Below are 13910 nucleotides of genomic sequence, written 5' to 3'. Positions count from 1 at the left end.
GGTATTTAGTGACAGTCATCTTCCTGAATCCACTTTTTTTCAACATGGGAGCAAATGTTCTTGATTTGCTTTTGTTGAGAGATGATTGATGAAACCCCTGTTGTGAGTTATTAGCCTGTTTACGGCAGTCTCCCCTGGAGGTTTTCTCCCAGTTTTCATACTGATGCACAAATATTGAGCTCTTCAACAGTGGAAGCAGGAGCTTGCTAAGTTGTGTTTTGTGTGAGATTTCTTGCAGGGGTATTTATGTTATAATTGGATGGATTTGTAGTTAATTAGGAATTTATAGTCCCTTTATTTAAAAGAACAGTGTTCCCTAGACTTTCATTACTGTTTCTGCTCCTGCCAGGTCACTGCATTGATTGTGACACTATACCAAACAAGTTGTTTTATTAATTTACAGAAGTTGCATTGCATTTTTGGAATGAAGCCACAGCTTGCCCTCTTCGAGGTTTCTCCAGTTATGCTTTTGTTTTTTTTCCAGAATGAATGAGTGGAGTTGAACACTGTGAGCTATGAAAGAACATAAGGAAATGGGATGTGTGGTGAGATGGGACATGTCCTGGTGGTCTGCATGCTGCTGGACGGTATTCCAAGGCTGGCAGCCTGCCAGCTGTATGCCTTGTGGATCAGTGGCAGGACTGAGGATAGGGCTTAGGCACAAAGCAGGAACACCTTAGGATATGGTTTTTAGGTTAAACATGTCAACTCACCCTCCTTTCAGAACCCCTCAACACTTCTGAGATGCCAGGGAGAGGAGATGGGATTTGTTCTACCCACTGTAGGTCAGCAAGCTCTAGGGCTGCTAGATGTGGGTGAATTTCCAAATCGAGGGAAGGTCTAAGGCACATGATGTGAGAAACACCCTGGACTTTCACCCAAAATAAGAGTTGATCAGGCTAGGAGCTTAGCTGCACAGGCCAGCATGTGGTCCAGCCCGCTGAAGCCTGACTGTTGGGGAAGGTGCAAATTAAAGGGTTGAAGTTGGTACATGACAGGATTCTGTGGTTGCTTACAGTATTTGCTCCTATGTGAGGAGGACCATGAGGTGAAATTGATGACCTGCTGTATGCCTTATGACAAATGTTCAGGCACGTGAATTTAATTTACTTACTGCAGTCAAATCCGTAAAGTGATTTGTACTTACAAAGACACTCAGACTCAGTGTGAGGTTCCTAACCTGCTTGTTTGACCTTGTTTTTTAGCTTCCAGACCGATTTAAGTTTGCTCCAGAGATGGAAGGATATATAGATGAATTTCTGAACAGCTGTGATGACCTGGAGAGGCAGCTGGCAGTGATGATCGGCTTCTCTACTCTCACCAATCAAGGCTATCCAGTGTTGTCCAGCTCTTCCAGGGTAGTCAGACACCTGCAGCCAGTGGCATTGCAAAAATATGTTGACTGGCTCAAAGACATGTTCCTCAGGCCAGACTTTGACTGTTGTTTAGACTTCTCAAGTAACCGGCAAAAACAGAACCAGGAGAATGTAAACATGTGAGTGTATAGATGATGCACCTTCCTCTTTCTGTTTTGTGGTTAGAGTAGCTACCTGTGTGAAGTCTGGTTTGGACAGCCAACGTTTGCTGGTTCCCTTCCCATGAGTTGACAATTGTCACCTGTTCTATTGCCTCTGTCCCAGAAGGTTTAGCATCAGCATCTGACTCTTGCTGGGACAAAATTCAATTCTGCAAATAGGGGCAAGCATGGTGAGAACCAGCCAGCCTGACCAAAGCAGACTGGATCACCAAAGAAGCCTTTTCTCTTGCTTTTCTAGTCCTGACAACTGCTTTGGCAAAGATGTCCAGCGGCTTCCTTTTTCACTACAGACTCTCAGGTCTTTGTAGGAATTGTGCATCCCTTTTATCTGACTATTAAACTGGCCTGAGTGCTCTTGTCTCCTTAGGCCACAGCAAAGCACCCCCTTCCATGCCTCAAGAGTAGCCTGAAAATATTTATATCCTTGGTAGGCATTTGTAGCAATTTCTAGCTAGGAAAACTTGCCAAGAGAAAGTTCTATCCTCCTTGGCACTGCTACTTGCTGAATACCCACAACTTGTTGCTGCAGGTACTGGGTTACTTGTGGGGGCCTCTTCCAAAGATGTAAGCTGTTAAAACAGTATGTCTATGTGTTACTTGTGCGCCTATAACCTCACTCTGCTGACTACTGCAATTCCTGAAGTGCTTTTTGCTAAACTGCAGTACCTTCGTGGAGTAAATACTCTTTGGCATAGTAAAAAGCAAACTTGGGAAGATTATATCTCTTCATATGTACCTGTTGCTTTCTTACTACATAACTGTCATCTTTAGTGTAAAGTCTCTAAATATCTGGAAGTCACCTCTTGCTGCAGTGGATTGTGTGGTTTGTGTTTATTTTGGGATAGTGTTCAAACTACTGATTGTGTCTACTTCCTTATTGAAAGACCACAACATAAGATTGCTCGATTAAGAAAATGGATCATCCACCGACTTGCTAACATCATTGAAAGTCCAGTGAAAAAAGAAGAGAGCCTTGTGATGGACATTTCCAGGTGAGAATGATTTAAAGACTTAATGCCATGTGTGCTTGGAATAATTATGTTTAGCCCTATAGCAATATTCCAGGTAAGCTGTCCCCATGACACTAGGCAAATTCAGTAGTGGAAATATTCCATAACATAAATAGTTTAGGAGACTGGGTTCTGTTTTCAAAATACCTTCTGCAGACTTGGACAAACTCTTGTCATAAGTAGTTCAGGCACTTAAAATCACCTTAGTCCCATTTATTTTCAGTAAATTTTAGGTTTCTGGTTACTGAAACTGCTTGAAGATAGTACTTGTAATCTTTGCATCAGATCTTAGTAAGTATTTATCTATCGGTTTAAAAGTCTTGGAGACTATGACCCCAGTCTGACAGTCTGAATATTGAATCGTGTGGTTTCAAGCGTTGGCACTTCACTTTTGTGAAGTCCTGAGCATCCTTCTCTCTTCTTTACCCCGTGTACCTTGAGGAAAGGGTCTTACTGTAAATAGTGACTTTTTTCAGTACTTGGACATCCTTGAATAAAAATGTGGTGAATGTGTGGTGCTATTTGGTTTGCACATGTGGGCTGTTTTTGCTTTGTTATGACCCAGCTGGCTCTTAATTTTGTTCTTGTTTCTGTCAATTCTAGGTTTTGCTTCTTCCATGCTTTCTTTGAGACTAAGAAAAAGACTTCCCAAATATGTGAGGCGAATGTCCTTCCATCAGACCCCTTAGATGAAGAGGCTCATTCAGTGGCAGAAAACTACTTCTTTGGGTAAGGATTTTGCTTGCAAGCTTTAAGTTTGGAAATGTCTCTTTTTTTCTCTGAGGATAAGATCAGCCTGCAAATGGCAGGGCAAGAAGTTTAGGATTGTTAGCTGCTATTGGAGCGTTTGATTGACTCCAGGACCAGGGAATGGCTTTTTTTTAAGGAGATCCTAGATGGATTTCCCAAAGATCCTTAAGTTTTGACCAATAAAAACATAATTTTGCATGGCAAACCTGCTGAGTATGTGTGTGATGACAGGTAGGTATAGAGTTGAGCTCACACTGCTTTCTCTCATAAGATTTCCATTGCCTCTGTTGCAAGCTGGAAGTGGAAGGATCCAAGAGAGAGGTGGTGGGGTTGTGTGGGTTGCTGTTGGCTTTCTGTCTGCTCTGCATCCGAGCTGCTGATGGCTCTGCAATCCTCCCTGTACTAAGGGAGATGGAGGCGGTAGTAATAGATGCTTTTAGGTGAGCGCCAAAGCTGGTGCTCCAACCTCAGTAGAGGGAAAGCAGAGGACACAGAATGGGGAACAACTGAGAATAATAGTCACTGTCCTTGGGGGCACCAGGTGTGCTTGGGAACACCAAGACAATGAGCTATACATTACTGTACTTGGATACCGGCATGGGTTGAAACTTAGGCCCTGTGAATCTAGGTTGCAATGAGTGACCAGAGCTCTGGGATGAGAGTGCTCTACTGGTGGGCATTATTTTGGAGAGTGTGAGAAGGCCATCTGGTTCCTCTGCCAGTAACATGCTGGATGTTTTTCTTTGTAGGTTACTTCAGACTTTAAACACCTTGACTGTTTTGGGGGATACAGCAAAGGCTGCAGCCTTGAGGGAGAAGCATATCCATGGTGTGACTGCAGATGGGAAGCTGTGGATCTTTCTCCTTGTTGAGTATGCTAACAAGCTGCTCTCCAGTGAGCATGTCAAAGCTGTGAAGCCTTTTACCAAGGGACAGAGGGATGCCTGGGAGAGGTGAGAGACTTGGGAAGCTGGGTGCTGGGTTGGTGAAATGAGGAAGATTGAAAAGCCCTAGTCTTAGTCTCTCTTTGGGCCAGTAAAAGAGAGATTGTGTTCTCTCATCCTCCTGCTGTTGTGGCTACTGTAGCAGAGCCATTTTACAGACAGTGGCAGTTCTGTTTCTCCCTTTGAGTATCCTGCACCTGTGGCTGAGTTTCAGGATGCCTTTCTGTTTCTCATCACCCCATTCCTTTCTTCCTGTTCCTTCTGTGTGTTAACTATGTGTAGGTGGCCATGTACTTTTCTATTTTTGCTCATAGTCCCTCTCCCAAACATGACTGTAACTCTGCTAATCTTTTCTCCTAATAATGCCTGCACTAACTTCTCAGTGACTCTTTTCTGGTGCTCTTTTCTGAGCTTGATTTTCCATAAAGGTCTATGCCTTGACTGTAGTATTAGGAATCTAGCCTGTGCCCAAGTGCAGAGTTTTTTGTAAGCTACACACGGTGAGATACTATTGTTGGGTTAAGATTTTGTACTATATGTATGTCCAATTTCAATAAATTAAATGTTAAGTACAGAAAATGGTACTATGGGTTTGGTCATGTTTTTAGTCTGATCGTAAGAGAGGATTTGCTGTTGTTATTGTGAAAGACTCAAAAGGGTTTCTATCTTCAGAACACTTCAGTCTGTGAAGAATCTGCAGAAGAAGGAAAATAAATCAGACAGTGCCAAAGTCATTGCTTTCCAGCAACTTCTGCTTTTAATGGCCATTCATCTTTTCAAGGTAAGGCCTCTGAAGCATATTTGTGGTGTACATTGGGCTGATAGCTGGGCTTTCTGAGCACTGAGCTGGAGAGTTTCTTTGTGTTCAGAGATCCAATCTTTCACAGCCTCAGGGTTCTAAAAATGGGCAACTGGCAGCTAATAAACTGTGATTCTTACACTGACTGTTTACATTGACTTACAGGGGCAAAGCTTGGCCTGAGCGTTAGTTTTGCCCTTGATTTGCTGCTGAGTGGAGCAATTTTTACTTAGTTTCATATTTTCTTCTGCAAAAGGGTTGTAGTAGCAGATTTTAATATCTGTACCTATTTAGAGAGGTCCTTAGATTTGGGGTATATTCTACCTGTTGCTGTTGGTAGTGGGGAATTCAGAGAGGGTGTTTACTGTCTGCTTGTGATCAAACAGGATCAGTCTGAAACAATGGATATTCTGAGTGACCTTCTGAACTGCACAGAGAAGGCATTCAGCAAAGAACCTAAGAAGAAAAAGACTGGTGAGTCCTTCCTACAGAAAGAAATGGGGTGGCATTGTTAATGGTCTGTCAAAAGACAGAAGATGGCAGTTCTGCATTAGTGAAGCACTCTGACTGCATTGGTTCTGGCTTGATGCACTTATCTCCAGGAGAATCCCCTCTCCTTCATTCTCTTGTCTTTCTAAACCTCTTGTCTCTTGCTCCAGCTCTCTATCCGCATCCTCAGTGCGTTGTGTTCCTTTGTGCCTCTTAAAGGATAGGTGGGCTTCACCGCTGGCCATTGTTCAGATGAGCAGTGTCCAAGGGAGTTCAGTCTTTTTGAGTCCTTGTTCTGTGCTGGCCAAGAGCTTGACTGAAGTGGTGGCATCTGCCCAGGCAAAGCTGTGGGCTTTCCTAACAGCCTGCAGGCCTGAAACTTGGTACTTTCACAGCTCAAGTTCTGGGCAAACTAAATGTGTCCTGTGTGTAGATACAGCCTGTTTGCTGATTTAGGCTAGTCCTTGTTTAGGGCCTGTGGAGCTAGGTTGGGACTTGGCCAGGAAAAAAACAGGCTTGGTGTTTTGACTTCCTCTCTAACTGTGGTCCTGTTGTTCTCATTAAATCTCTGTAAATTTGAGGGTACTGGTACTGTGAAAATAAAAGCTGTAATTCTATGGTGGCTTGGTTGTATGTAGGTTAGGATTCCCAAACTTTTGAACTAGTGGACCAGTTTCAAATGTCAGTGCTTTTCATGGGTTGCTGTGACCCCTGGTTTCATTGGAAACACTATAAAAATATATATACTTTTGCTGACTAGCTGCTGATTGCTTTAATGCAGCCAAGTAGGTGTCACATGATTTGCAGAACTGCTAATCTAAGTAATGATTTAATCAATAGTAGATTTTGTTAGCTGGTAAGGCTTTGCAGTGGCCTAAGCAAAGCATGTTTCTCCCTACAGTTAGTAGCCTTCCAACACAGCTACAGTCTTTAGCTTGACACTCGATTCTTTCTGGTCTGTGTTGTTGAATGATTACTTCTAATGGCCAGCTAGAAGGACTATCTTTTTTCCTTGGTGAATTTTTCTGTAGTCTCTTATTGATGTGCCAGTGCAGTGTTTTTGCCCCTTTCTGTCATTGTTTGTTTGTTCCTGTGCAGACAATGCAGAGCCAGGATGGGTTGAGGTGATGGTGGAAATCCTTCTCTCCCTCCTTGCCCAGCCCAGCCTACTCGTACGTCGGATTTCCAAGAGCGTGTTTGTACGGATATGCCCTAACCTGACCAAGAGGGGCTTGCAGCTAATCCTGGATGTAAGTGAGGCACTAGTAGGGCATTGTACTGTTCACCTGTCTTGTCCCTAACAGATATACTAGCATGTCTCTATTTTGGGATTAAATAAAAGCCTCCTTGATTTAGAAAATGTCTGACAATGTATGCTATTGAATTTTAAATGCAGCTTACAGAGAGTGGTTCTTGGGGGCTTTTTTTTGTTTGTTTTTTTTTAATGGGAGCCTGAGATCTGCTAACTTTAGGCTGCATTCTTTGGTAGTTTTAGGCTGAAGAAATTCCTGTGTCAATTTATATAGCTGGTAGATTTTATATGTGAGTATAAATGGTAACAACTTCTTTTTTCTAGAAAGGCTAAAAGCTTAGAGGTGGTAAAAATAAGTGACACTGAAAATCTGAATTGGTTGTACCACTGAGTAAGGTGGTGTCTTCTGATAGAGTAATATGTGGATTGCAAAGATGAGCTATCAGGTACTTTATCATATAAACCTAATACTTCATTTGTAACAAATCAAAATTTGTGATGTCACCAACCTCTTCAGTTTTGTCCACCTCTTGTGTTTCTTATAGAAAGAACTTAGCATATTAACAAACATGATATTATAAGCCAGAAAGTTGAATGCCCTTACTTACTATTTCATTATTCAGCCGACTTATTGTGGCGAAATTCTTGTCTGTTGTACACAAGAAATGCATCAAAACAAAACACTGAAAAAACACAAGTCCCTCTTTTTTGCAGGTTCTTGACCCATACCAAGAGCAAAATGAAGAAAGTGCTGTTGTTGTGATGGAAGAATCAGAGAAGAAGATCAAATCTGCACAGGACACGGTAGTTGATGTGCCATTGCCAGTGACAAATACTCTTCAGACCTTCACTGTTTAAAAATAATGTTTCTCATGATTTGTGGTATTAGACGTAATTGCATTTCTCTGTCTTGAGTAAAATGGCTGTTGCTCTATTAAGATTTATTTTAAAAGTGCAACACACAAATGGCTTGTTGGAAGTGCATGTTTATTAGCCTGTTGGCCTTGAAGGAAAATGCTGTTGTAGGTATGGCTGTATGAATAGATGACTTCCTGAGAACAAATGACTGCATCCTGAAATTAGCACAGGCCTCTTTTTTGCAGCCGCAGACTGAATCGTTGCTGTGATGCACAGCCACCTGAATTCAAGATCTTGGGTTTTAAGAACTGCAGAGATTTGAGTCACAAAGCATTATAAGCATTAGCGGAAAGGAGAGTCAGATGGCAGCTGTTACTTCAGATGTTCCTTGGAAGCTTCTTTTTGATACTGGTTTAATATGCCAGAGAAGTCTGTATTACGTTCTGCCTTTAGGTCTTGTGAAGACCCGGTATCTCATCTGAGTTGTCTTTACTTGAATCTGAGGGCTGAAAGCAAGGCAATGGGATGAGGGGAGGCCTGAGTTTTTATTTCTGAACAGTGATACATCTGAGAATTGAGTAGGGCTTGAAGAATGGTGGGGTCAGGAGATGAACTTTTCTTCCTCAGGATGAGGAAGGAAGTGAGGACTCCTCAGATGAAGGCGACACTGAGGAAGAAAATGACAGTGAAGATGAGGAAAAGAATGAAGAAGTTGATGATGATTTTCGCACCCAGCTGATGAATGTTCTCCAAGCAGGGAATGCATTGGTACGTTTTCACTGCCTACCTTGATGCAGATAGCAGGAGGTTCAGGGTCGTGAAAGATTATCTAACGCCCACATCCCATCTGAGCCCGTGCAGTGACAACCCTGGCAGTCATCTTTGTATGGCATTTGAAGCAGGAGGTCAGGATCTTCAAAGCAAGCTGTGGGAATAAGTCTTCTATTTAGTGTGTCTTGAGTGCTTTTGCTTGTCCAGTCTAGCCTGATATAGCTTGTATTCCTGCCTGTAATAAACAAGATTCATGTGAACTAAAGCACTGAGATACTGTTACATGGTGCCTGTATTGGCTGGCCTGTGTGGAGGAGCGCGATTGCTGTAGGCCACTCTGGAGACTTCTTGTAGCAGCGCTGGAGTGTGGTTTAATGATTCCTATAAAGGCTACAGACATAGTAACATATTAACCTCTTTACTGAAGGAGCAGCAGCACAGAGGGAGTAAGTGTCAAAACCTCAGCCTCTTCCCTCTCCTGATCCTCTAGCTCTGTGTTAGCACTGTGCACCCAGGATTGCCTGATAGGAAATATGAGCTAGATTTTTCATTGATCTGAGCATCTGTTTTCCCTCCCCATGTTGTTATTCTGGGTCTAGAGGAAGCTACATCTCTACTGTGATTGTGAGTCTGCTCTTGGCTGTGGTTCTCTCCCCAGTGTCTTTTTGAAGTACATGAAATGACGTGTTGTTTTTGCATTCTAAAAACAAAAGGGAGGAGATGAGAGTGATGAAGAGCTGGATGATGAGGCTATGATGGCTCTTGACAAGAATATCTCAGCCCTTTTTGCGGAGCAGCAAAAACGGATCCAGGCGAAGAAGGATGAGAAAGACAGGATGCGGAAAGAGAAGATCCTACGGAGGGATTTCAAGATTAAGGTGGGAGCTAAGTGTTCGGTGTGAAGACCTGTGGCTTACTAGAACATTAATTTTAGCCTACTGCATGCCATGAGCTACTTAACACTGAACAGCTTGGACATAGATGTATGTCGTAAGCTCCTGCAGGTTGGGACTGGATTGTTCTGGCTTTGTACAGCACCTGGCACAGCAAGATCATGGTCATTGATTGGAGGCTTCATGTGCCTACTTCAAAACAAAAAACAGGACTGTGCTATCAAAAAGCGAACCGTGGTTTCCATTTGCTGATCTGAAATGATTAAGTTTATTAGATCCTTCCCCACACCTATCCAAAGGTGTAGGTGCCTGTCAGTTTTTGTAAACTGGACAAGCTCGATGTGCCTTAGTGTGACATGCATAAAATCCCTCTGGCAATTTTGCAATGTAAGCTTTTTTTTGGCTTGTTATGCTAATAAAATCAGGAGGATTATGGCTAACACCCCCTGGTTATTTGTGGCTGTAATACTGACTTCAGGCCGCCTGGTGTCAGTGTGGACTGTCCAGGATATTCAAGCATCCAGGGACAGTTCCAGCCGCTCACATATAGAAATGTCTCATGTCAGATTAGCCAAGATGAAGCCTGAATGGTGTAGCGATCCATTGGCTTTACTGCATTTTCACTCTCATGCTGTGCTATAAGAGGCTGATCTTATGCTAATGCACTGTCTGGAAGTCAGGTGGGGCTCACAGGGGTGAGAGCTATCAGTTAATGGTGCTAACAGAGATACGCGCCAAGTTATAGTGACTGCTAGTCTGGCCATGTGGCAGTGATTCTCGTAACTGCTGTTTCTAAATGGTGTCACTGCACAAAATAGGCTGAAGTCAACAGGCAGCCTTTAATCTTCAGTTTCAAATTTTTAATTTTCAGTTTCTCATGCCCTAGCAGTACAAATGATAGCAGAAGGTGTACAGATCTAGTTGCAAATAGTTTTCTTCAGCCCCCTTCAGCTGCTGTGTAGCCCGCTGCAGTCTGTGAAGGAGCTGCTCTGGGTAGATCCATCATATTTCTGTGTGTGCATTAGTTCTTACATCAATAACTATGTTTGCAGGTGCTGGATCTGATTGAAGCATTCCTGACTAAGCAATCAGAGAACCCCTTGGTGTTTGATGTCATTGAGCCCCTGCTTCGGGTGATTGAACAATGCATGAGCTCAGACTCTGACAAGCAGGAGATTGACTTCCTCCAGAAAACAGCCAATATCTTCAAGTAAGTGTCCTTAGTCCTCCAGATAATAGGCAATAGCTTTTGATAGACACCAGTGGTGTTGGTTGAATCCCAGAAGGTGGCCTTTCTAAGATCAAAGACAATTGTTATGCTTATAGGTTATGTGTAGAATTAGGTTACCAGCACCACACACGCACATGATGCTTAGTCATAACCTGCAGGAAAGAAATCAGGATCTGGGTTTTCTAGTCTAAGGGACTTCAAGTGTTAAACCTGTCTGCAGGTGGAAACCTTAAGAACAAACATTGGTATTGTAGGCACGGTGCCATGCCACTGAACATCTTCACAGGCCTCTGACCTCTGAGTCAGACCATGCAACGAATCCCTAGGCTTAAAGTTGCTGCTGTGGCTGGAACAAAACTCCCAACAAGTTATTATTGAGACAGGCAGGGTACAAATTCTCTCTGTTCACGGTCAGAAGTGAGGCATGATATAAGCTAGACACAGACATAATGCATGGTGCGTGACATGATGTGTCCTCTGTACACCACTCGCTGACATCCTCAGTGCTGCTCTCTACCCGCCGTTGAGAAGCAGTTCTGCAGTAACAGCATTTGAGGCAGTTAATCCCCTTTGTGGGAGCTCTGAAGGAAAGTTGACTCTGATGCCTAAATAGGTGCTTGAAGGCAAAGAGCGGTTAAGTCTCCTCACCCTTCTTGCCACAGCAATGACTGCCTCTTTTGCTGCCCACAGCTAGCACCATTTTTGTTTATGTGTCGCCCTGAGCCCAGTAATAAGGGTTCATAGCAATCTGTTTCCCAGAGCTCTTTCTGTAGGTAATGGCTTTGGGTTTGTTTTTAATGCTCTTTCAGGAACTCATTGTGCCGAACTAAGCAGTACTGCAAGAGAGTGGATGCCCTGAAAGAAGATTTGCATGCTTTTGTGGAGAGGCTTGTGAAGAAAGCCTGCAAGCACACTGACTCTTCAGTGGCTCTCTATTATTTCAGGTGAGTGTTAAAAAGGAGCGTCTCTACTCTGTGCTGTGGGGTGGTCTGTAGGCAGGCGTAATGTTGCATGTTAGAACAGTTCAGAGAAGCGAGAGACTCGATGAAGGCTAGGTGCCAGCATCTGTGTCTTACATGAGGACTAGTCAGTAATCCTGGCAGTCTGAAACATTTTCAAACAGATGTCCATTTTTTGGTGATCATCTTCTGTGGGCTTTGTGATACAGAAATGGTCTGGTACAGCTTTGCTGATAGTGATGGGAAGTGCTTCCTTGAGGCTTCATTGGGGAGTAATGAATTGTGTGTGATTCAGTGTGGGGATGAGTGTAATTTATAGTCAGTCTGCAATGATCGTTCTGTAAATACAGTGGTTTACTGTCTCCATGATAGCACAATGAGGACAATAATGATTATGAGTCCTGACTGTATGTACCAGTATTCAGTCCTTTGCTGCTGAATACAGGTGAATTAGGATAAGCCATATGTGTATTTGTTAGGAAACATAAGCAATCTTGCTGTTTCCTGGTGTAAATGGGAATGCTATTTATCAGTAGGCTCTCTCGTGACTTGCAGGTAGTTTCAGGAGGACTTTCATACTCTGTCTGGGATTTCTCAACACAGCTGTGTGTGAAGTGGGTACCATGTTGCATGGTCAACCCAGTGCCATCATGCCATGTTGGCTCTGCAGCACACCTGGCTTGTGGCTGTGCAGGAACTGTGGTAATTCCTGGCAACACAGAGCTGGCTGTGTATGCCGCATGGCTCCCTGACAGCTTCCTGGCAGTGGCAGTCCTGAGTGGAGCTGTGCCCAGTTAATACAACATTTCTCAAAAGCAGCAGACTGTCTGCATGCTCTCTCAGTTGATATGCCTGAGTTCTCCAGACACACAGCAGCCTGGGCTGAGAGGGCTGCACTGCAGCACTGGCTGAGCTGTGCAGGCTCGGAAATCCTGGGCAAATGCAGAAGTCCTCAAGCAGTGCTAGTCAGAAGCATGAGCTTGAGGAAACCAGGCTGATAATGAGGATGTCTGACTGCAGTGACAGATAATGAAATGATTTATTTGTCTTTAGGTCTGGCGAGAGAGGGTTGGACTGAGAGAAGTGGCCTTCTCGGACTCTTTAACACCCCTTGTTACAGAATAAGCTGCCTGCATCACTTGGCCTCTGCCCTCAGGTGGCTTTGCAGTGGCACCGTGACACTGTGGTAACTGCTATGTTCTCCCCTTTTCCTTTTCTTTTTTAGTGCCTCATTATACCTGCTCAAAGTGTTGAGAGGAAACACGTCCGATAAGTCATCAACTCCTGCTACCCCTCTGCCAGAGAAACAGAGCAACACCATCCCGCAGGCTTGTCAGGTTAGACAGCAGCCTGCTTTTGAGGCAGTGTTTTTTGCCAGTAAAGTTGCATTACCCCATTTCACTGAGTGGGCCTTGCTTATTCAGTCTCGCTGTTCCTGCAGCTTGCAGATACCTGTCTACATGATTTCTTTTCCATAAAGCTGTCAAATTCCCCATCCCCTTCTGGCCCTCACCCTTCTGCCTTTGCAGTGCCTGCTTGCCCATAGCCACCAGGGGCTGCTGATGTACAGTGGATTCAGGTTAATTGCCTAAGAAGCCTGATGTATATTTATGCTGCTCTCCTGGCTGATTGGCTACTTTTTCCATTAATCTCTTGACAGTCACTCTTGAGTTCTTTTCTGGGAGGGTGCTGAGGAGCAGGGAGGCACAGGACAGTGGTGGATGAGAGTGAATTCCCATCTCTCAGAGGTTTGGGCTGAGTTATCTCAGGGTGAAGAGAGTGTGGAGCAGCCGTGATTTCAGTGGTAGTTGTTTGCAGGGAGACTCTTCATCTAGGTGTGCTATGGGTGTCTATTACTCGGGGAGCCTTACTCTCTGGTTCCCTTTCACCTACTGTCTCTGCTGAATTTCACAGGTCTCTGAATTTGGTGACCCTATGTATTGGACAGCCCAGTCCAGTCACCTCTACTAGAAACCTGGCAAGTAGTGTTTCACCAGCTAGCCTGATACTTGTGTCTGAACCTCTCAAATTGTGTGCAGGAATTAGTGTCTTAATCCTGTTGGCATTTTGTGGGGGAGAAAAATAAACAGGGCTACCTCATGACAAGGGAGGGCCTGGAAATTACAGACAGTGAGATATTATTAGCAGCTGAAAAGACAGCCAATGTTTCTAAGGCTTAGTGAGAGACCAAGAGTGTTAATCCAAGCAGCTCTTGTTCTGTGCTGGGCCTTTCTGGAAAGAAAAATAGAGATCTATGGGGAATACAGACAAGATACTTAACGTTGAGGCTGGAGTGAGACATGCTTCACAGCATCCTTGTGCTTCCTTGTCCTACACAGAGAAGGCTATTATTCCTGCAGGAACAGAGCTGTGGTCTTGGTCAGCCAAGGACACAACCAGCAGCTGTAGTGAGTTGC

At 43.9% G+C, this 13910-nt stretch overlaps 1 protein-coding gene across 2 annotated transcripts in view; it reads left to right on the top strand.

Moving 5' to 3' along the window:
• MYBBP1A (MYB binding protein 1a) overlaps positions 1–13910 on the top strand; it is a 62701-nt gene that overhangs the window by 7241 nt on the left and 41550 nt on the right. The window contains exons 9-21 of one of the 2 annotated variants that reach the window (XM_052803812.1): positions 1206–1495; positions 2422–2529; positions 3151–3276; positions 4047–4250; positions 4914–5022; positions 5427–5514; positions 6637–6779; positions 7496–7585; positions 8267–8407; positions 9124–9288; positions 10356–10513; positions 11344–11478; positions 12719–12830. In XM_052803812.1, coding sequence (XP_052659772.1) covers positions 1206–1495; positions 2422–2529; positions 3151–3276; positions 4047–4250; positions 4914–5022; positions 5427–5514; positions 6637–6779; positions 7496–7585; positions 8267–8407; positions 9124–9288; positions 10356–10513; positions 11344–11478; positions 12719–12830 — 1869 coding nt within the window. Of the gene's footprint in view, positions 1–1205; positions 1496–2421; positions 2530–3150; positions 3277–4046; positions 4251–4913; positions 5023–5426; positions 5515–6627; positions 6780–7495; positions 7586–8266; positions 8408–9123; positions 9289–10355; positions 10514–11343; positions 11479–12718; positions 12831–13910 lie in introns of both variants that reach the window. The other variant, XM_052803811.1, reaches the window with a different exon arrangement.

Source organism: Harpia harpyja, chromosome 12 (assembly GCF_026419915.1).
Source record: "Harpia harpyja isolate bHarHar1 chromosome 12, bHarHar1 primary haplotype, whole genome shotgun sequence".
NCBI lineage: Eukaryota > Metazoa > Chordata > Aves > Accipitriformes > Accipitridae > Harpia > Harpia harpyja.
This window is presented reverse-complemented; position numbering and strand designations above follow the sequence as displayed.